The sequence below is a fragment of the Hippocampus bargibanti genome, linkage group LG03 (assembly GCF_051943395.1).
Source record: "Hippocampus bargibanti isolate YZ-2025 linkage group LG03, ASM5194339v1, whole genome shotgun sequence".
NCBI classification, from domain to species: domain Eukaryota; kingdom Metazoa; phylum Chordata; class Actinopteri; order Syngnathiformes; family Syngnathidae; genus Hippocampus; species Hippocampus bargibanti.
Genome location: NC_142736.1, coordinates 21,504,418 through 21,528,329, shown reverse-complemented (window position 1 = coordinate 21,528,329; position 23,912 = coordinate 21,504,418). Strand labels below are relative to the sequence as shown.

General features: G+C 40.9%; 1 protein-coding gene across 5 annotated transcripts in view; it reads left to right on the top strand.

Annotated features, from left to right (window-relative positions):
• tcf12 (transcription factor 12) overlaps window positions 1-23,912 on the top strand; it is a 79,794-nt gene that overhangs the window by 20,409 nt on the left and 35,473 nt on the right. For all 5 annotated transcript variants that reach the window (XM_088992543.1, XM_088992544.1, XM_088992542.1 and 2 more), the window contains exons 6-8: window positions 12,087-12,145; window positions 13,351-13,483; window positions 14,819-14,871. In XM_088992543.1, the coding sequence (XP_088848669.1) occupies window positions 12,087-12,145; window positions 13,351-13,483; window positions 14,819-14,871 (245 nt within the window). The remainder of the gene's footprint in view (window positions 1-12,086; window positions 12,146-13,350; window positions 13,484-14,818; window positions 14,872-23,912) is intronic.

Sequence of the window (23,912 nt, the reverse complement as noted above, 5' to 3'; positions counted from 1 at the left end):
TCTTTATAGTGGAAATAACTGAGATTTGACCAAGATATAATCACTTAATGAGTCTCGAGGAATCAGGTGCAGGAGTCACGGCTTGATGGCAATAATCACTTAAAATTTGACTTAACTATATGTTCTCTTTCATAGTAGAAAATGAGCCAAAGGGAAATTGTGTTTTTTTCTTTCCACAATGTGTCGTCATTCCAGCCAGAAGAGCACCATTACACCTGCATTAGTCTCCAAATACCCTCAGCAATATACTTCGCAAATATGGCAGACATGCTGTGTTGAGCTCTATATTTAGCCACCAAAAGGATATACAGTAAAGTCTCGTTATATCGATATCGGATATATCGATAGTCCCGGTTATATCGATACTATTTCTATGCACGCACGGAGAAAATTACATGCAAACAGGGTCGGATATATCGATAGTCCCGGTTATATCGATATTTTTTCGGACTCCCTTGAATATCGTTATAACGAGACTTTACTGTATTCAATTTGGGAGTTAGCACAGGACCTAATGCATATCACAATCATCACGGATAAAATAAAAACAGTTGTTGTCTGTGGGTATTATCTGAGGGTTCTGGACTAATTACAGTGCCTTAGATTCAGTCGTACAACCTACAAAAACCTAAAAAAGCCTTGCTCAGTGATCTCAATGTGTTCTATAATAAAGGTTTTCTCGAAAATACTCCTTTGTTTGGTAAAAGGCTCAAATTTGACATAAACAATTTTGCTCAGATTTTTTTATAGCCGGCCTACTGCACAACCAGTTAGGCAACACTAAACTCTGGCCCTGTGTAAAGGTTAGTTACCATTAACGGTTAGTTTTGCTTTGATTTAAAATTATGCACATGCTCTATCAATGCAGCATCTGTAGTATAAATGAATCGTGTTTTGTATTTCATATAAAGGTGTGTGTGTGTGTGTTTGTGTGTGTGTGCGTGTGTGTGCCTGCAAAGCGTGGAGAGGCGTGCATGGGCTGATGAAACATTGCCATGTTTAGTTTTGGTACTGTACATTCAAACGTTCTAGTACTTAGACCTCACAATATACTTTCTCAACTCTATATTTTTCCAGTTTCTATTCTGCTTGTTCCGTTCCAGGTCATAACAAGCCTTTTTCCAACTGACTTACTGTGAAAAGCACGCTCAACAGTTTGGTAGTCAATCACAGTAATCATGAAATGGTCACAGGGTGGAATGCATCATGTACTGTATGTGAACCACTGACTACACTGCAATTTGTCACATTCCCGTAACTAACTGAATGAATGAATGAATGAATAAAATGTTATTTCAAGCAAGTGGCAAATGCTGTAATCTATGATCCGGGCCTTCCCACTCAAAGCTGCTTTTTTTTGTTTCGTGCATTGCTTGAAATGTATCCCTCGCGCTCAAAGCTGAAACCGCATTCCAAAGCCATGTTTATCTCTATATCACTATTTGTCCTTCACCTCAGTTCTCTCTTGTTTGGCTGTCCAACATTTGTTTGGCTTGTGATACCAAACATTGACGCATACGTGATGTTTCATGCTGACCAGATTCTAATATCCAGCTGGGAGAAATGTTCTCAGCTTGTTAAATGTGCACTAGTTCTCTCTGACAGCTGGTAAAGGGATGCTAGAGAACATGTTCTCAGCATCCATTACAGTGTTGGTGTTCGTTTGGCGGGAGATGTTATTAGAGAGTGCATCGCCTCTCTTCTCTTAAGAGAATGGATGTGTGATTATGAAGCCATCAGCCATGAACCTATGCGGCTTTGGAGAAGCACCCCTTCTCATGGGTCCTCAGGGTGCCATTGATTGGTGACCATGTGTTTGTGCCTGATAGACTGTGAAATGGTGTGTTGCTGCGCGGCTGTGTCACACCTGCGTCCCACCAATGTGATTGATTGGTTTGGTCATGTGGAATGTCCCCATCTGGTCCGCAGTAATGCATTTTTCCCCTCATTTGCGAATAAAAAGCACAGGCAGGAGAATAGTCAGTCTTCGGGGGGAAAAGGCAAAGGCCACATGAAAATATTTCCCTCCTTCCACTTCTCCGTTTTTCTTTTTACAATTTGAAAATAAATAAATAAAACGACCAAACTTTGATTATCTCAATAAATACAATCAGAAAATCCACACATGTAACTGAAATGGATTTTTTGAAGGAAGCAAGTTGTTTTTCCAGCGCCCATGCAGATTTACTTATTGAATACCTTTATAAGCAGTGGAGATAATCTTTCACACCCCCAAGGCTAATTAATGTGTTTTTTTTAATGCAGTGTAATGACAAACAATGATCATTTGCACATTAAGTCTTTGAATCACATAAGGAGCCCCTTACCCCCCAAAATGTGACAAGATCAGTTTCCACTACCTCTCAACAAAGCCATGATTGCCAGTATCAAGCATCAAACAATCACGCAAAGGTTCATGCATGACACTTATCAGGTGGGTCTAAATACCATATGTGTTGATTATTTGACACAAATGTAACAGCCCGTGTTATTTTGTTTCTCATTGTTGCTTTCCCCCGGCATGGTTTCTCTTAACCTTGATTTTTTTTCTTAAATTGATCTACTTATTCTGCCTAATGGCTAATTACACCTCAGGTTGCTTCGGCAATCGTATTCATCATCATTGTCCCTCGTAATCAGTGGCATTTCAACAGCTCATTACCATTTGATCTTGCTGTGGTGAATAAGCTACCACTGACACTGCCATCTACAGAAATTGATGTTCAGTTTATGGCAAAGGAGATGTGTTTCCTCAGTATAATTAGCTCATTGTTTTCCATCGTACATGTAGTCTCAGTGCTCGGCTGGACTTAAATAAATAAGCTCATTCGGTGGTACCCAATCTCGCTCCTCTGCTGCATGTCCCCATTGACCTAACCTTTAATCCAGTCAGTTTTCATTTTCTGTCTAACAGAGCTGGAAGAAGCATCAAAAAGCTTTGTAAATAGGGAAGTAAACACATTTACTTCCCTATCCCTTCCCTTCCCGAAGTATCACATTTCTTGGGACAAATAATCATAATAGATATTAAAAGCAGTACTTATCATCCCAATTGTTTTTTATATAGTGCTGTAAAGCGGATGCCATAACACATTGCGTATCACGTTTAAGGACACATTTGAGCTGATGTGGGTTAAGTTAATGCGGTGTTTTCATGAACATTTACTCATATTGCGTTATATGTTTGTTTTCATGATCGTGGCTTTCCTTTGAGGAAGGAAAATTGACTTGATCACAGGATGGGAAAAAAAGCTCTCGGAATGTATCTGCCGGGCGCTGTAGCATGCACTCTAATTGCTTGTTTTTGTGGTGAGGGTTTTGAATTGATCCCTAGAGGCTCTTGGGTCACTACCTCTCGTGTTATCAAAATACGTTCGGCTCAATAGAATGCCACACTGTGCTGCTGCGGAGACCTGAGATCGATGAGCACACCGAAAGGCTTTTGACTGTTCAGCACCTAATTCAGTTTTATTTCTCATTGTACTCTGTGTTCAGGTCATTTAATTTGAAAACCAAACCACAAATTCAATACTGTTTCTCTAAATATACTGTATATTCCCCCAAAATACTAATTGTGTATGCGAGGACATTGCGAGTTATTTTTATGGACTGCATTCCAATTTCACCACAAACATTTTTGTCATCTTTCACTGGAGATGGCGTGAAAAGTGACAGTAATGTGAGGTGAACATTTGCTTTGCCCTCGGCTTAAACACATGACAACCAAAGCCACTTTTGATAAAAGAGTCACAACAGCAGCCTGCAGTATGCAAGAAACGGCGATCGTCTCACAGCTTGAGGGGGAAAAAAAATCTTCTGAGGACTGTGGAAACAATAGTTGGGCTGTAACATAAAAAGCTATATTTAGCTTTTGAACTGGGTACAGACTCATCACTCAGATGACGCCATGCCTTCGACTGCGTGTGCGCTATGGGAGACAAATAAGGGTGCTACTACTGTGCAATTATTAAGGCCATTAGTTTTTAGTGGGTTTTCCGTCGGTTTTGTTTATCTCCTCACATAGTAATGACTCCCAAGCTGAGCTACAGTGAACCTCTACTGGTAAATACTGCTATGAGGGATTGGTGCAGCCATCATCAATTAATCATTAAGTATTCTGTTGATGCTGCTTGTGTATTAATCAAGTCTTAAACTAATTTAGTTAAAATGGAGTGCAATAATTGGCTAAAACTAGTCATTTAATCAAAACTTTTATGTCTTAGGGCTACACTATGTTCCCAACATGCATATTTGCTCGAAAACAAAGTGCGCAGTATGGGAGGGGGGTTGCAAAAGTTACTTGGCAACTAATTATGAAGCCATTGTTTGCACCAAAACATGCAAAAGAGCCATGTATTCATATACACACTGCACAGTGCTCCTCTCTTTCTCTCATTTTCTCTACTCCTCTATCACCGTCCCTCAGGATTAGTTGCGCATACTGTCCTCTATTTTACTGTTCAATACACCAATATCTTTGAAACAGGGGTTCAGAACATTCTGAAAAATTAAATCATATATATATATATATATATATATATATATATATATATATATATATATATATATATATATATATATATAGCGGCTGGATAGCTCAGTTGATAAGGCATCGGTTTGTCATATGGGAGACGAGGGTTCGAATCCCACTTGTGGCAGAGAAAATGAGCACAATGACATCATCCAGTGTGGGTCCTTGGGCAAGACCCTTCACGCTAATGCCTACCTCATACAATGATGAGAGACAATAAATGGAATGACATGCCGGCTCAGACGTCGCCCGGCCAAACAAGGTCTGCGTCAGGTGCTGGGGAACCAGAGCACCCTGATGAAAAATGGGCTACTGGAACAAAGCGGAGATGGACGAGATGCGATAACATGGCTCTGTTGGAATGCTACTACTCAAGCAACCCTAGTCAGAGGGGTTACATGCGGAGAATGGGGGCTGAATGGTTACTTCGAAACCCACAGTCACGGTTGACCACGAAACAACTAGTAGCTCAGTGTTCCAATATCCACAAACGGCAATTGCTATCACAACTTGAGATTGATGAGGTACAACACAAATTCCAAGGTGAAGGGCCCCAGGCTGCCACATCACAGGAAGAGGTTCAACCAGAGATTGGGAGGCAAGCCCCAATGAATAATGAGATTGGGAAGCCAGCCCCAATAAATGAAATGTTGAGCGAGGCAGCAAATGACCTGAGAGATAAGATCATGGCAAGAATGAAAACTGGGCAACGAAGGCACCGATTACAACGGCTATGTGAAGTACCACCTGAAAGTCTCATGGAAACTGTGAATGCAGCACTGAGAACGATCCCGACCGGAACGATCACGGAAACCAATGAGCTGATATACACCTCAGCATCAGTGATCCTAGACATGCTTGGCTACAAGAGCGACCATGAGAGCCACGAGATTCATTACCCACCATGGAAAAGACGGTTGGAGGCCAAGATCAAGGCGGCTCGGAAAGATGTGAGTCAATTGACGGAGACCCAGAGAGGTGTGAATAAAAGGCCAATACCCAAGAGGTACATGCAGATAACCATACCTGAAGCACTCGAAACTGCCAAACAAAGGCTCCAGGCCTTGGCCAGTCGCCTAAAGAGGTACACGAAAGAGAATGAGGCCAGAAGAATAAACAGGCTGTTCGCAACACAACCTGCGAAAGTGTACGCTCAGTGGCAGGGTTCTAACAGCAGAGCAGACCCTCCAAGGCTGGAAACTGAAAGATACTGGAAAGGCATATGGGAGAAGGAGGTCGCACATAACAGCAGTGCACAATGGCTGGTGACTCTGAAAGAGGAGCACAGCAACCTCCCTGAACAGAACCCAGTTACCATCACAGCGGCAGATATACAAGGAAGAGTCTCAGGTATGAAAAACTGGACGGCACCAGGCCCGGATATGGTCCACACCTACTGGCTAAAGAAACTCACAGCTCTCCACGAGCGCCTAGCAGCACAAATGAACCAGCTGCTGATGGATGGAACTCACCCAGGATGGCTAACCGAAGGGCGAACAATCCTGATCATGAAGGATTCCTCAAAGGGTGCAGTTCCTTCCAACTATCGGCCAATAACCTGTCTGTCCACAACATGGAAGCTCATGTCAGGCATCATTGCGGCTAAGATAAGTGGACACATGGATCAATACATGAGCAAAGCACAGAAAGGCATTAGTAGAGATACTAGAGGTGCCAAACATCAGCTGCTGGTTGACAGAACAGTTGCTCAAGACTGCAGGTCCCGACATACCAACCTGTGCACAGCCTGGATTGATTACAAGAAAGCATATGACTCGATGCCACACACATGGATCAATGAATGCTTGGAGTTGTATAAGGTCAACAGGACCCTGAGAGCCTTCGTTGCAAACTCGATGAGGATGTGGAAAACCACACTTGAAGCCAATGGAAAGCCACTAACGCAAGTGTCCATCAAATGTGGCATATACCAAGGTGATGCACTCTCCCCACTGCTGTTCTGCATAGGACTGAACCCCCTCAGCCAGATAATCGCCAAGACAGGCTATGGATACCGCCTCAGAAATGGAGCTACGATCAGTCACCTCCTCTACATGGATGACATCAAGCTGTATGCTAAGAGCGAAAGGGACATAGACTCCCTGATCCACACAACCAGGATCTACAGCAGTGATATCGGAATGTCATTCGGGCTGGAGAAATGTAGTCGGATGGTGACTAAGAGGGGCAAGGTAGTCCACACTGAAGGGGTCTCACTCACTGAAGGAACAATAGCAGACATTGAAAACAGCTACAAGTACCTCGGTATACCACAGGCCAATGGCAACCTCGAATTAGCAACAAGGAAAGCGGCTACAACCAAATACCTCCAGCGGGTGAGGCAAGTCCTCAGAAGCCAGCTCAATGGCAAGAACAAGACCCGGGCAATAAACAGCTATGCCCTGCCAGTGATCAGATACCCTGCAGGAATAATAAGGTGGTCAAAGGAAGAGATTCAGACCACGGATGTTAAGACCCGAAAACTCCTCACCATGCACGGAGGGTTCCATCCCAAGTCCAGCACCCTGAGACTGTACACAAGCCGTAAGGAAGGAGGCCGGGGACTAGTGAGTGTGAGAGCCACTGTCCAGGATGAAACATCCAAGCTCCATGAATACATCAAAGAGAAGGCTCCAACGGATGATGTACTCAGAGAATGTCTCAGTCAATGGGGAACAGAGGATGAGGTGCTGGAAGAGGGACAATCATGGGAGGAAAAGCCCCTACACGGGATGTACCACCGAACCATAGCAGAAGTGGCTGATCTCAAGAAGTCCTATCAGTGGCTAGAGAGGGCTGGCCTAAAGGACAGCACAGAGGCACTCATCCTGGCTGCCCAAGAGCAGGCCCTGAACACCAGAGCCATAGAGGCAGGGATATACCACACCAGACAAGACCCAAGGTGTAGGTTGTGCAAAGAGGCACCTGAGACAATCCAACACGTAACTGCAGGGTGTAAGATGCTGGCAGGGAAAGCCTACATGGAGCGCCATAACCAGGTGGCTGGCATAGTCTACCGAAACATCTGTGCGGAGTATGGACTGGAAACCCCAAGGTCAAAATGGGAAACACCTCCCAAGGTGGTGGAGAATGACCGAGCAAAAATCCTGTGGGACTTCCAGATACAGACTGACAAGATGGTAATGGCCAACCAACCAGATATCGTGGTCATAGATAAAGGGGAAAGGAAAGCCGTTGTCGTGGATGTAGCGGTCCCGAGTGATGGGAACATCAGAAAGAAGGAACATGAGAAAATCGAGAAATACCAAGGGCTCAGAGAGGAGCTGGAGAGAGCCTGGAAGGTAAAGGTGACAGTCGTGCCTGTGGTGGTCGGAGCACTTGGGGCAGTGACCCCCAAACTCGACGAGTGGTTGCAACAGATCCCGGGAACAACATCGGATATCTCGGTCCAGAAAAGCGCAGTGCTGGGAACAGCACGGATACTGCGCAGAACCCTCAAGCTTCCTGGCCTCTGGTAGAGGACCCGAGCTGAAATGAGGACAGACACCACCCATGGTGGGTGAGACGAGGATTTTATATATATATATATATATATATATATATATATATATATATATATATATATATATATATATACAGTAAAGTCTCGTTATATCGATATTCAAGGGAGTCCGAAAAAATATCGATATAACCGGGACTATCGATATATCCGACCCTGCGCGCATGTAATTTTCTCCGTGCGTGCATAGAAATAGTATCGATATAACCGGGACTATTGATATATCTGATATCGATATAACGAGACTTTACTATATATATATATATATATATATATATATATATATATATATATATATATATATATATATATATATATATATATATATATATATATATATATCATATAATGTCAAAATCAGCAACTTGTAAGGTGATACATGGTGATTATGCATAACGAAGGCCCCGATGATTAGAATATTTTTACTTCACTGCATGTCCTCAGTCACTTGAAAGCTCTAAATAAGAAACAAATAACATTGAGTTTTATGAATGTGTATCACTTCCATAATTATCACACTTCAGGTCTGTAAGTAATATTCTGTTCCCCAAGTAGCTTAGCTGACTATTTTTGAGTTTGATTTAGCATGAGTCTAATGATTGCTAATGACGAATGATGCATATTAGTACTCTGTGTTATAAAATTGGTTTTGAAAGTTTTTGGGATACTATTTTGCTTATGTAAAAAGTAGGTTATGTTTAAGTATTTAAGTTTATGTATTATACGTGAATCTCTGTTTGTTTGTTTTTTTGCTTTGTATGCAAAGTACAGTCGATCTAATATACATGATGAAGTATTGTACACTTCTGTGATTGTACATTATGTTTGTTATTAGAGATAAAAAGTTTAGAAATCAAATAGATATGCTTGAAATCAACGCATGTACTGATTTCAATTTCTGTGTGCCTGTCATGTAAAGTTTCAACTATGTTTTTTGTAGAAAAACAGCGACGGATGTAAAAACTTCCACTGTTTTTTGGACTTTTGACCACAGAGGGCAGATTCGATATAGCAATTCAAATCCATATCTATATATTAGCGAAAGGAAACGAAAAAGATTCACGAAGAGATAAAAAGGTCACAGGTTCTTTCTCCACGGGACCAAACTAAATTGACGAAGAGATCTGTTCATCTGTGACCTATATACGTGCCGTGGTGGATTGATTTGCCGGCATTCTGCCACTTGGTCCCGCTCCATCCTTCTCATCTTGCAGCTGATTTATCAATTGTGAGGAAGAGGAAGGGTGCAGTTTAAAAAAACGGGCTGTCATGTCCACTATTTTATTTTTTATTATTTTTTGTGCTCTTTGTATGTGTTTGTTATCCTCTTAAATATTGTGAGCTCTGGCGTTAGCATTGCTTCATCTTGTTATCTGCACAAATATATTTTTATACCAAAAGCGCGATGGTACAAGATTACTCAATAACAATGTTGTGATCTTGGGTGGATTTAGAAAATCTTGTTTTGAAATCCCCAAACTATTTTCCTTGCTTGTTTAGACAGATTTCAGGAAAATTCATCTCCATTGTGTGATTGATTAAAATATCGAATTTGGACCGTCAAATTTATGTCAATTGAATCATACTTGCAAGTAAAGCCATAGTGATTAGTACATTTCAAACACAATCTGCTGTGGTCATAATTGATGCGAAGGTACTAAAATTGTGCTAGCTGGCTAATGGTTATCCATTAAACAGCCATCCCCTAACCTGAGCTCATAACATCCAACTCAGCACTATCATTCACTCACTTCCTAATCACTCACCTCTCTGAAAATGTTTCTTAGTGTGCAAATTGCACCTAAGTATAAATTGCAGGATGACCAAACTATGGAAAAAAAAAGAATGGTGACAATAATTATACTGATTTCATCCATCCATTTTCCGTAGCGCTTATTCCTCATTGGGGTCGCGGGGGGTGCTGGAGCCTATCCCAGCTTCTTCGGGCACGAGGTGGGGGGCACCCTGACTTGGTTGCCAGCCAGTCACAGGGCACATAAAGACTAACAACAGTCACACTGTCACTCACACCTAGGGACAATTTGGAGTGTTCAATCTGCCTGCCATGCATATTTTTGGAATGTGGGAGGAAACCGGAGGACACCCACGCGAACTCAGGGAGCCGGAGCGGGACGTGAACCGGCGACCTCTGCCCTGTGAAGCCGTTGTGCAAACCACTCGACTACCGGGCCGCCTGGACTGATTTCAATGTATAATATAAATACACATTCATTTGTCTCACAATTATCTATGATTATTTTGCTCCCCCCCATGCCAAAAAATGTATGTCCAAAGTAAAATATAGTATTTAATAAAACAGCAAATTTGTTTGTGTTACATATCTAGTAACAGTTTGTTGTTGTGTGTTTTTGTAAAATACTACTTTAATAGAGGGTTGTGTTGTACCTGACAAAAACCCAATGATGAAATGTGTCAGCACATTGACAATGTGTAGGAAAAAATATATTTTTCCTCAATACATTTTGGAGATTCTTCCAATTGTGCAGCAAACAGTGGTTGTCATTTGTTTTGCAAAACTAGATAATCAACCCTACAGGCCAACGATTAGTGCAAGCTGTGCTACATTATCAGTAAACATCGTGACAGCATCATTCCTGTAAATATTTATGAAAGCTCGCCGGATCTGAATTTCCCAGGTTGCCTCGTGTTTATACAAAGTTGAGGTGTTATTTCTTCATGAGTGGATTTGGGAATATGTCCTGTTGTATGATCTGAGTGGGTGTTTGTATGTGTGGGGCCTGGAACTGCAGAACCGAGCATCAATTATTCACATCAGACACCGCCGTGTTTGATAAAACATGTGCTGCCTATGAATACTTACGTCTGAACTGGACCTGGTTCCAACCTCTGTGGCGTTTTATTGAATGAATGCAGCTAAAGAATCCTTTGGTATTTGCCGAGCGGATATAATTAAATAAAAATTCAGTGAAAGGAGATATTCCATCTTACTCGAGCGATAGTGCAAGGTGTTGGTATCCGACAACTTAATCCTTTTTCAGGAGCGATGGCTTGGAAATTCAACATATTATTACAAGAGAAGCAGCTTTGTAAGATAAACCATCTTCCCTCAAAGTGTTTTGAGATGTAGTCCACTCCGCGCATTGTAACTTGTCCCCTGGAGAACTGCTCAGATGATGTATGAGCTAGCCTTTAGTAACCTATGCTTGTGATGCAATGTTCATTTCAGATCCATCTTTCTGGAACAAAACATCCATGCTATGCAAGTTTTTAGCTTACCAAAATAATCACGTGTACTGTTGCGTCAACAGAATTTAGTCCTGACTTTGTGCTTGTCAGACCATATAGGGATTTCTAGCGAATATGATGCCACATCAAGTTGTTCATCCTCCTTGTATTTGAGCTCACAGAGCTTTGTTTGCATGTTTTTCCCCCCTTTCTTTTCCGGGGACTAAAACTGCTGAGCTTCGAAATTGTCATGCATATGATTAATGTGGTTATGAGTTGGTTAGTTGTATTTCTCCCTTGAAATCTACGTGTGATCCATCCTCTGAGCACCATGCCACCTTAAGAACGCAATAATAAGTCCGAAGTTGAGTTAATACAAGCTCCACGTGTTAATAATTTGCTTCATATTTGTGCAGTGGCTATAAAAAGACAACAAACCTCAGTTTGCATTCCATGTTTTTGTGGTGTAAAAAATACAAATAAACAAAGGGTAAATCATTTGAAACGCGTTTTTGACCTATAATAGTTTCAACTATTTGACATGTTTTTTTTGTTTTAATTGCTCTCTTGTTGATTTTCATGTTCTTTTTCATTAGGTGCTGCATACATCTTCATCTTTAGTGGAATAGCCGACATTCACAAATAAAGTACATTAATCATATAACATGGATTTGCATCGCTGCTCAAATATACCTGAGATTCTGGGGAAGCAGCAGTTTGTTCCCTCATGCTTTGACCGACTAAATTATGTTGCATCTGATCAGTTTCTGATCCTGTTTGTTTCACAGTTTTGCCACAGTTAAGATACCAATCCATTTTCTTTTTCAGCGAAATCCGAGAATGTTGCTTTACATGCCTTTGCAAGGGATACTGGAGCATCCTGTCAGGTGAGTTCCATATTGTAGTTGGGGACTTGCAGAACTGTGATACCAATGAACACCTATTGTTTTCCTTATTTTCATGTAAATATGTACGTTATAGACCTGATCGATTTTTAGCCTACTTTACACTTCTAACATTTCAGCTGGTGTTTTGCCAGCTTTTTAATCCAAATAATTGAATTAGATCATTGATCCTTTTGCCACATGGCTACTTGCCACTTGCCTGACATGGCTAATGACTTCTCATGCTTCAAAAGAAGTCCTGCAGTGGATTGATTCACACTGTCTTGTTCATTCGCCACTGCCTGTCAGTCTCAGGTGCACTTCAGATCCACTCCACATTAATTTGTGAACTAGCATCAGTTGTATTTGTCAACAGATCCATTTCACTCCAAAATATATATTACTCCTATTGAATGGAATGTATTGCATGGCCTCGATTTAGTCTTGGAGTCTTCTTCAGTGATTTTCTCCAGGAGAGTGAGAGCAGACTTTGCTGAGGCAATGGTTCAATATAATTGAACAAAGCCAAGAGCACAAATGGGTCAGTGATGTGACATCTGTGACAGCTTGTCATTTTACAGAGCCAGTTTGTTCCTTTTGATTACATTTTTGTCACCGTATCCAATCGTTTTGATGACCTACATTTTGCATGGAGACACCGTATATAAAATTCCTTTGAAAAGAGGGATAGAGAACATACTGCCTACATGACACAAATAGCTTTTAAATGAATTATTTCCACTCCTTTGGTTGCCAAATAAAAACAATATAAGCTGTATATAACGACCAGTTTATCCACCAGAAAGTTCAAACATATCAGTGTGTCAGTCGTCAGCCTTGAAAGGGGATTCCCAAAGGCTCGTGTGCGAGTTGGCAAGCCAATGACTAAACATACTGTAGCTTGCTGTTGTACTCTCCATTGTGAGGTTGTCCGTAGTTAATAACTTTAATCAAATCAATCTCTTAATCTGTTTTTTTAACCTCGTTTGTTTAGGTTTTGGGGTCAGAAAGCTCGTGGATGGCACTGGCACAAAATACAATTGAGTGGTTAGAGTTGTTCCGATTATTGCATAATTCTCTAGTTCCTGTTATGTTCTGTTGACCAGTCCAAGGAGACACCTTAATTGTTGCATCGAGTATAAACCTGTTTGATTTTAGGATGCAAAGACTGAAAGTAATGTTTTCGTTTCTGTTTTTTTCTCTCACAGCCATCTCTACGCTCCGATGTGGGAGTGACAAGTCCTAGTTCAGGGACAACATCGGCAAAGTCAGCCGCTTCGTTCTATTCGTTGAGCGCAGCTAATCCCAGAAGACGGCCTTTACAGGACCCGACGCCCATTGGTCAGTACCACTCAATACCCTACTGATTATATATCATACGTTATTGAGAGAAATCTAAATATTGTCTCTTCATGTGGCTGATGCCACATTTTTTTCATGTTTAATGTGATTAAGCACAATTTTGAAATAAAGTTATATCCGCGAAATATGTCATTTATTTTTTGGGATTTAGCTTCCATTAAAATATTTGTATTGGTAGTTAGTTAGATTGGATTGGATTGGATATGCCTTTATTAGTCTCACAGTGGAGAAATTTACAGAAGAAGAAGTTTAAGAAGTAAAGTAGATTATTGGAATTTACGATGACTCATGGTTATGAACTACAGTGATACCTTGGTTTACGAACCCCTTGGCTTATGAAGTTTTCGGTTTACGAACGTTAAATGTATGAAAATGTTACCTTGGCATACGAACTATTTTTCAGGAGCCAGAGAGAGAGTGAAGCCATTCTCCAAAAAAGAAAATGGCTGCCGACATTTTTTTGTCCTCTATTCCCCGCCCCCAGTCTTCGATTACAGCCATGTGATTGGTCAAGAACGTAGCAGTGAGGGGAGGTGGTTTAAACATTAAAGAGACAGGCAGATGACAGAGAGTGACAAAATGGATAGAAAACAGTGAAATTTGGACTCGTTTCAACTTTGATGGTTCAAAGGCAGAGTGTAGACTACAAGGTTAAAATTCCCATCAATCAGGCTCCACAAATAACACGCACAAGCCATCTGTACACTTGCAAAAAGCTATCATGCCAGATAAACAGAACACAATTGATGAGGAACTAGGTAAAATTATCGCAGAGAAAGCACGTACAAGGGATCATTCCTCAAGATGGTGAAAGAAGAAGGCTACATTCCTCATCAAGTGTTTAATGCTGATGAAACCGGCCACTCCATTCCATCAAGCCATCAACAACCATCAACAAGGTAAATAAAACGACTTTACTATATAGTACAGTTTATTTCTTTAATTATAATACTATAGCACATTTATTATACATAAAATAAGGTATATTTTGTGTAGTTTTAAGGCTTAGAAAATGAGAAAGTAGAAAATTATATTTTATGGGGACCTGGGAATGGATTATTCTCATTTTAATGGTGTCCAATGGGAAATTAATTTTTGGAATACACACCAATTAAGTTCCTAAGAAAAGGTATCACTGTATCTTAAATATCACATACCAAAACAATATCTTCACTAAAGTCAACAAAAACATTGTTTTCGTCTCTTTTATCTGGTGTTGTGTTTCGATAGCTGTCAAAGTGTTTTGTTTGGAACATTCGCACCGTCTTGTGTTTGTTTGTGAATGATTAAATGTGCTTTCATCTCTTCCCACAGATCCTCTACAAACAAAAAAGGTTCGCAAGGTCCCTCCTGGCCTGCCTTCATCTGTGAGTGGAAGATCATCTACCTCTCATATAAATAGATTTAAAAGTGAGCTCACTCCAGCGCGTGCACACGCACACAAACGCACACACACACGCATGCACACACACACACACATTCACACACATGCACACACACGCACGCTTACACACACGCGCACTACTCAGAAGGCCAACCTGTCAAGGCCTGTACACAAAAAAAGAGAGGTTGACATTATCTCCACAGTCGGTGAATAGGGATTGGTTGCTTAACACTACTATTTGCCTTGACTCAGTGTTGTGGCATCTTGTATTCATTGTTCAATGCAGCATTGTATGATGCTCAAAGCGGTTTTGTGTATTTTTGTGAGCTTGGATGTGTGTTATGCGTTTTCACTGGAGGTGATTGATTTTCAGCGGTGCCCTGTCACAGTCCAGCCTCCTCACAGGCTCTCCGGGGAGAAAGAGAGGCTGTCAGAGCGAATCCCCAGCTCTGCTCTTTTGATGTTTAATTAGTCATTACGTCGCTGAACAGGAGGACAGACAGAGATTAATAGCACAGAATATCTGAAAATTCTGCTGGTAATGATCCCAACGGAGCAGAAACCATTAGGATGCAGAGAAGTGTGGAGCTCAGCTTGCCTTCACTTAGGCGGGGGGTATTTGGGATTCATTAATATGCATAAATCAAAAAGTCATATGTTCATTTGTCAAAACGTAGTGATTTCCCAAAGTTCTTTTTTTAGTTTACATACATCTCAAATCCTTGATTGAATTCCTTTAACGTGTTTGTGACTGCTCTTCTAACAAGAAGCAACTGGTTTGCTAAAATCAAACTCTCCCCCTCCCCTCTATTATTATCAAACAATATTTCTTGGTTTGGGAAGGGATTCTGAGATGGGCTTTTCCCTTCAGTGCTTGATTTTCGTCACCTCCGCCGCGGGTCCTCAAAGATCAAATGTTGAACAGGCTTCAGAACATAAAAGGCTGACATGTGTTTTGTTTCTGGATTTGTATTTGAAAAGAAGTTTGTCAGCGCATGTGGGAGAGGTGTCTGTGGCAGCGGCAAGCACGCGAGCCGCCTTCTTCCTCTTAAGTAAGTGATATATCTGAGGTCTTGTCAGGCGGAGGGGGTGGGGGGGCATGGAAGGGGTTGCCTGGCGGGTTATATCTCTTTGTTGTGTAAATGGGCGCTGGGCTTTTATTTGTCACTACTTAACACATGGGTGCAGGTGCGCTTGTGTGACTCATAAAAGTACAATCAAGCAGTACAACGGCAGATAGGGAAAAACAGTGACAGAGCATGGAATAAAATACAGCTTCTTCTTGTCACTCAGCGCCACTGAGGCGATAAAGCCTGGAGCTTGGCAGGATTATCCCAGTTAGACTTTGATCCCATTTGAATGAAAAGAGATGGAAATGTTCAACTCAAAGGTTTCCGACCTCTATAAATTAAAAGCAACCATATTGATCGGGTCGAGTTTGATGTAAGAGTTGGGCTGGAGTGTTACTGATGCTGTTGATGTCATGTGCACATGAACAAACACACACACACACACACACACACATAGTCTCGTTATATCAATATTCAAGAGTCCGAAAAAATATCGATATAACCGGGAACCGGGACTATCGATATATCCGACCCTGTTTGCATGTAATTTTCTCCGTGCATGCATAGAAATAGTATCGATATAACCGGGACTATCGATATATCCGATATCGATATAACGAGACTTTACTGTGTGTATATATATATATATATATATATATATATATATATATATATATATATATATATATATATATATATATATATATATATATATATATATAGCTGGAGCCTATCTCAGATTTGGAGTGGTCAATCTGCCTGCCATGCATGTTTTTGGAGTGTGGGAGGAAACCGGAGGACCCGGAGAAAACCCACGCGGGTCCGGGGAGAACATGCAAACTCCACACAGGGAGGCCGGACCGGGACGCGAACCGGCGACCTCTGCACTGTGAAGCCGGTGTGCTAACCACTCGACTACCGGGCCGCCCCTAAAAGTAAGACATTTATTGTTTTATTTTTTTCAATGCGAAATGATGAAAAAAAAAAAATTAAAAAGCCGTGCATGCACATGGAGTAACAGGAAGCACAACCAGGATAAAGTGATGAGAAGATGGGGAAAAAGGGTACTTGTCGTGAAATTAGACTATTATCAGCCCAGGTTTGTGTTTGTGCTGCTGTCAATGACACAGGAGGTAGCAAGCAGTGGCAGTGCTGAGGGGCACTGAAGCGAAAGCGCACCTGAAGCCGGAGGCAGCTCTATGAAGAGCTTGTGGCGTACCTGTAAAGCGTGAATGCAGCCGCAGATGCTGCTGAAAGGTTTTGCTGGTGTAAGCAAGCGCAAAAACCTCACCAGAGACCTGAATAGATGCCTGATTAAAAAATAAAAATAAAAATACAGGCACACATGCATTTGCACACAGGCAGACATGAACATAGTGCTTGCAATCATTTTGGTTTTTTCCTGGGAGTTTCAGATTTTATATATTTATTTCTCAAATCCCACGCTTTCCTCCTTGCTTGTCTTTGGACTCTTGGCTCTAAAAATAAATGTCCTTTTTAGATCAGACAGGCAATTGAAGTTGCTGGTCCAAGCATGATGTTTGTATACACTCCACGATGGATTTGAATCAAAATATTTACTGGAGCACATCCTTACCACTTTTAGTGTCTGACATGGCCATGCATCAGGATCTGAAGACTATCTGGGCAGGACAGCTGGTGATTGCAAACAGTAAAATGTCCATGGCTCTTTTTCATCTCACACCGTATACAGTCAATCTCCTCTCACACGCACATACTTTTCCACATGTGGTCCTCTTTTTGAAGCCATGTACATACAGCTGCTTATTTGCAATCAGTGGCCATTATTTTAACAAGCATTTGTTTGTGCTACATTCAGGCAATTTTGGCTTTTTTGCTTTGAATAGTGAATGAATCATTAAATGTATCAATCTATGACATATTCGCAACTTTGGGATGCCTTGTTTATACATTGACTGTATCCCAAAAAACTGGAATGAATCAAATAACTTTTAAAAATTGTTTTAAATGATAGCAACTTTGAAGTGTACCATTTTCTCAATTTGTTCTGTCTTTGCATTTAAACCACGCGTTATTCAATTCATTGATTAATTGAAAAATGAATCAATTACAATACTCATTTGGCGAAGCCCGATAAAGTTTTACTACTCTGGTACATTGAGCGACTTTTTGCTCTTCATTTTTATTTATCTTCTCTGTCTTTGTTTGATTGCGCAATCTTTTTTGTCTGTTTGTCTGAGAGACTTTGTGCCTTGGGCGCTGTTATGCGATCGCTTTGCCAATCCAACCTAACGACTAGCAACATTTTACTCCATTTTACCTATCAACATTGAAAACAGTCCTCACCTCACAGACAGAATAGACAGAACATCCATGGCCCCATATTCAATTTATTTTTACCTGACAAAATAGAAACAAAATACAGCTATGCCATGCCCTGGCGGCATCTGTCTGGAAAGAACTTTGAACGTGTGGTTTCTCTGCCAGGTGAGCATCTTCTGCTTTTTCACTTGTGTAAACAAGAAAGTGAACTCAAGACTTCATTTTCCAAAAAAAATCAATCATGTTTTACGCAGTTCTATTGTCATGCAAGCTTTTTATTTAATACTTTTAGCTGCCTGCGATTGGCTGGCAACCAATTCAGGGTGTCCCCCGCCTCGTGCCCGAAGACAGCTGAGATAGGCTCCAGCAACCCCCGCGACCCTAATGAGGAATAAGCGGTACGGAAAATGAGATGAGATGAGAGACTTTTAGCTGCATGACATCGTTTCCTGAGTACTCTCTCTCTCTCTCTTCAAGTAATTATTTAAACAACTCATGTTATCCACAGTGAGAGTGCTCTTACTCAGGTGTAATTTTTGTCCTTTTCTGCTCACATAAAACAGATCACATAAATTAGATGTTAGAGTTTGTAGGTCCCTCTGTACTTTCTGGCTTGATTGTCCTGTATAAAGCCAGTGCTGAGACAGAGAAAAGGTTGTAGCATATTGTCATTGAGCAGACAGTATGATTTTCTGGGAGATGCTGATGGGCAAGCTGCGTAGGCCCCTGTTGGAAAGGAGCAGTTAGGAAAGGTTCTCTTGCTCATAATGGTTGGGTGGGGTTGCACCCAGGAGGATATTTATGGGAATCTGCAAATACATAATGCAAATATGTATGCATGACAGTTTGTTTGTGTAAATAACACACACACACACACACACACACACACACACACACACACACACACACACACACACACACACACACATACACACACCCCTGTCACGGGCATCATGGCTTGATGTGACACTTCTCCCCAGCTTCAGTCGAGGTATGGCTATGAGAGAAAAGAGAGAAAATGGAGAGGTGAAAATGAGATCCCCTCAGGGATTTTTGCAAGTGAGAACCCTGAGTGGAGATGACAAAATAGATTGACATTCGATTCTGACTGGTCACTCAAAGACTCTCATTTTTGAGAGATCTGAACTGTGTGAGCTGGCTAAAAGGAGGCCTGCTCTTGGCTGCCGAAATGTTCCTCACAGTGCTTTTGGCGGACGTACATTTTCAACACATTTTTCCGCTCGTCAAACTTTCCTCAACTGTGTAAAGACTTGAAAAGACATTTCTATTTCTACTAGTTTCCCACTTTATTTCTTCTTTTTAGTGACACACATTAGGTCAAGTAATGATCACTAACACTCTTGCTTTAATAACATGCATCTTGAAAGCAGTGTGTTGACAACTATGCGAAGCGAGCCTTTTCCGTTGCTTGTCCCACTCTCTGGAATGACCTGCCACTGAACATTAAGCAACCCCCACCCCACTGCCCATCTTTAAAATCTGCCTCAAAACTTCATCCCGTGACGATCCTTGTGACTATTTTATAGCTTGTATATGATAGTTATTCATGTACAGCACTTTGTATACTTTGTCTGTTTGAAAGTTCTCTATAAATACAGTTGAGTTGAGTAGATTAGGCAAAAGAGTAAAATTTAAATGAAATGACGCGGTCATGAAATGTACTTATGTAAGGCGTCTTCATCGTAAAATTGCCCGTCCAGCTGACGATGTTCCAGGCTTTACCCTGACCCCAGTTAGTGTGCTCCCCTGGGACGGCTTCATCAGATTGCAGATTAGATAGACACTGCTGGTTTGACTGCGATGATGTTGAACAGTCACAGCCTCCTCTGGGATCACAAGCTTACTGTTTGCCTTTGTTTGTGTTGCTGAAATGAACCACTTACATTAGAAAATGTAATGTAACAGGCTAGCAAGCTATGGGCCCGACCCTCCTTCATCTGTGGGGAGGACAAGGAGGTAAACGGACAATGAGTCTGAAAGTAAAGCACAGATTTAAGTCTTGACACACGAGCTGGCCTTTTGCAAATTAATGTTAGTGGGTTGCCATGACTTTGCGACACAAATGCAAACCTCGACTTCAGATTGTTGACAAGCTCAAGAGCAAACACACTGATCACAGTCACCAAAATGGTTCTCCAAAGGCCTGGAGGAGGAAAGGTAACGGGATGATGGTATTTTTCTGTTTCAGGTTAGGGCTGTCACGGACTAATTTTTTTTGAGTTTGTTACTTCAATGGTTGACTTTGCAAAGTTAGCTTATTTTGACGGGTGTGGAGGTGTATTTTCTAAAATAAAAATGAGGCCAAGAATAGTCAGGCAACTCACCCCGAAACTCCTTGTTCCCTCATCGCGGGTGTGTTCAGAAATATGCTCAGAGCATGCACTGCTTAACTCCAACTGTTCGTAAACACAAACTCTTGTTCAAATTTGCAGTTCAGTTATTTGAAGTGCTCCCGAAAAAGAGTGCCTTGAGTCCAGTGCATTTGGCAGTACAGGTATAAGGAAATGAAACGCTTCAAGCACCATCTTCTGATCATTTTAGGATAGGGTGTATTCGGAAATGAACAGGAGAGAATCAGACTGTGTATCTTCATAAACACAGACATTCATTTGACGACAGCATTATTAATGTTGCCGGAAAGGGATCCTACACTGAAGGCTGTCACTTTGCTTCGTCTGATTTTGCCCTGGAAATGTATACTTGTCATAAGCCTGCATGTTTTATCCCTTCCTTTACCAAGATTCACTGAAGACTCAAAATTGCCCGTAGGTGTCCCAGTGAATGTGTTGAGGTTGTGTCTTTTTATTGTATGCAGCCTATGATAAACAGGTGAATTGTCCTCATGCCCGAAGTCAACTATGAAAAATTCCAGCTCATCCACAGCACTAATGAGGACAAGCGTGCTCTTTGAATGGCTGGATAGATGCCTCAAACCCTTGTTTAACTCGTGACATACATCTTTATTTGAATGTCAAGATGCAATAAAATTAATAATAATGCAATAATAAATAATATTTTTCCCAATCTAATTACATACACAAGAATAGATGATAGATGTGAAATTAAACTTGTTGTGACAACATCTAACTGTGGCAGTTAGCACGTATTTGAAAAATAAAATAAAAGATCCGTACCAGTGTTGAGCACAAAACAAGACCTCAGTATTAGCTTGTATATATGGGTCAAACATGAGGCTTGAAATGGAGGTGGTTGTCTTAGAAGCTGTCAGAGTCCTCTGGGTTTTTCTTTAATAAGATGGGCCACTCCTTCCCCTTGACTCTCATCTTTTCCAGGAGCCCCGATGTTGCTCTGACCTTGCTGATGCAGCCGGAGCTGAATATTGAATTAGGATAATTTTTAATTTCGCTGAAACTAATCCTCAAAGTACTTGCACCACTTAGGTTCCACAATTGAGCCATCTTGTTCTCGTTTTGTCTTCCTCTCCTTCAACATAGCTCTTCTATTCTTATTGTATCGCATCAGGATACCCTCCTCCACTTTCTTTGCAAGCAACATAGCTTCCCATTTGTCCACCTTGATTATGAGGGCGCAGGGAGGAAAAAGGAGAACATTGATGAGATATTCCATTGAGGGCGCAGACTGAGTGGTTCGAACACAACATCGCAACACCGTCTGTCTTTTCAGATAATTCTCACAATGGCTGTACTGTTTATGACATTCCAACATAATAATATGAACAGATGAGACCTATTTTCTATCTTTAAATGTTTTAAAGCTCCGAAGTTAAAAAGATTGATATTAATGGTTAGTGAAATCAAGGCAATTGATGACAACCTCCAAAATGTCGTTTGACAAAATGTCTAGCAGGGAGAACACAATCACAAGACATCCCCTGAAAGTCTTGACATCTGGCAACTGCAGCACAGTTGATTTCCAAGTGAGCAAGTACTGTATGAGTTAAGATTTGGAAAAAAAATCCCTGCAGAGGATTTTTTTTTGACAGATAGGGTCGCAGAAGGACAAATCATAATTACTGTCATTAAGGTCCTTTTGGTTTTTCAAGAAAATACACTAACATGGGTTCAGTAATCTGATTTATTTATTGATTTATTTATTGATTTAATTTATTTATTTATTTTGTAGTCGACGCTAAGGTGATGATACTCAAGTCACGGCTGGCGGGAGGATTTACAGTGTTTACTCATTCAAAATACTGCAGCTCAGGTTCTGACCTCAACATAGAAATCACAACACTCAAGCTCCTAATTATCTCTATTAGATTTTAAAATGATGCTACTTCTCTATAAATCACACGATCATTTAGGTCTGGAATGTATTCACTAAATGCTCATGGATTATAAAACAAGCAGGGTTCTGCAGTCAGCTGATTCAGGTTAATTTGAGAAGCCCAGAGTTCAAACCAAGTATGGTGCATCACCATTTCCTGTAGCTGCTATACTACGTACCAAACCTTGGAAAAAACAATCTGTAGGTTCGCCCTCGATGCAAATGCTTTTCAATCCAGGTTAAGAACTTCACTTTTCACCTCCATTATTACGATGAAAGCAACGCACCACTGAGATTGTCCTTCATTCAATTATCGATGAGAAGGTTTCTTCAGCCGTCATCTGTACAAAAGTGAAGGTTTCGGACGTTTCGCCTCCTATCCAAGAGGCTTCGTCAGCGAACTAAAGTCTGACTGGTCGTATCGGCCCCATTTATATATCCCTAATGTCCAGACATGGTGGCGGACACAGCTATGATAGGTCCCTACTCTCAGGTTGGGAGGGGCGGGGGACCCCTCTCTGTGGCCCCACTGATTGTTCCTACATTCCTGACTAACGACTGGCCTATTACCCCCACTCCCCCCGGTATCACCTCATCAGCATAACGACCCTCATCAGCATTGCGAAAGTTGCCTAACCTGTTTTGCCTAAGCAGGCTATTGTATGAACGATCCAAATTGAACCTCACCCCACCAGACCGATTTAACGAAGGATTTTGTTGTTTTATAAGAATCGCTTCTTTTACGCCCCTTTCAAACCATCTATGTTCTTTCGCTAAGATTCATTCAATTAGTTAGTGTGAATAAAGAGTAATAATCAATTGCATATGATTCCCGAAGCAAGATTTACGATGAGTATCTAATAACAAACAATGACTGTACCTCACCAAAATTTACGTCTCTACCCATGCCCACTATGTAAATATTACAACAGTTGTTTTAATATTTTTGAGTTTATGGACTTGGTTTGTCCATTTCCACCGAATATCCTCTCTTTCAGCAAAGACATTGTCCTTTTATGTTTGCAGATGACAACCACTCAAATATATTAGCACATATTTTGGACTTGATAAAAGCTGTTGCCTTCTAAGACCGCTTATGACAATTTGTATATTTTTATTTGCTGAACCTTATTCTTTTAATTCATACAATATATTTCAATTTTGTCAGCAATTTGCTGTAAAAACAACGTTTGATGCATAATTTTAACATGCCCCTTCATCATACTGTTGAAACAAAATACAGTCGATCACAAATGATTTACTTCTATTTCATCTTAATATTTGTGACAGTAGAATTTTTTAACAGTTGCATATGACAGTAGAATAGTTGGAAACCTACATATGCATGTATTTTTGGAAGAATAAAACGAGACCTAATATC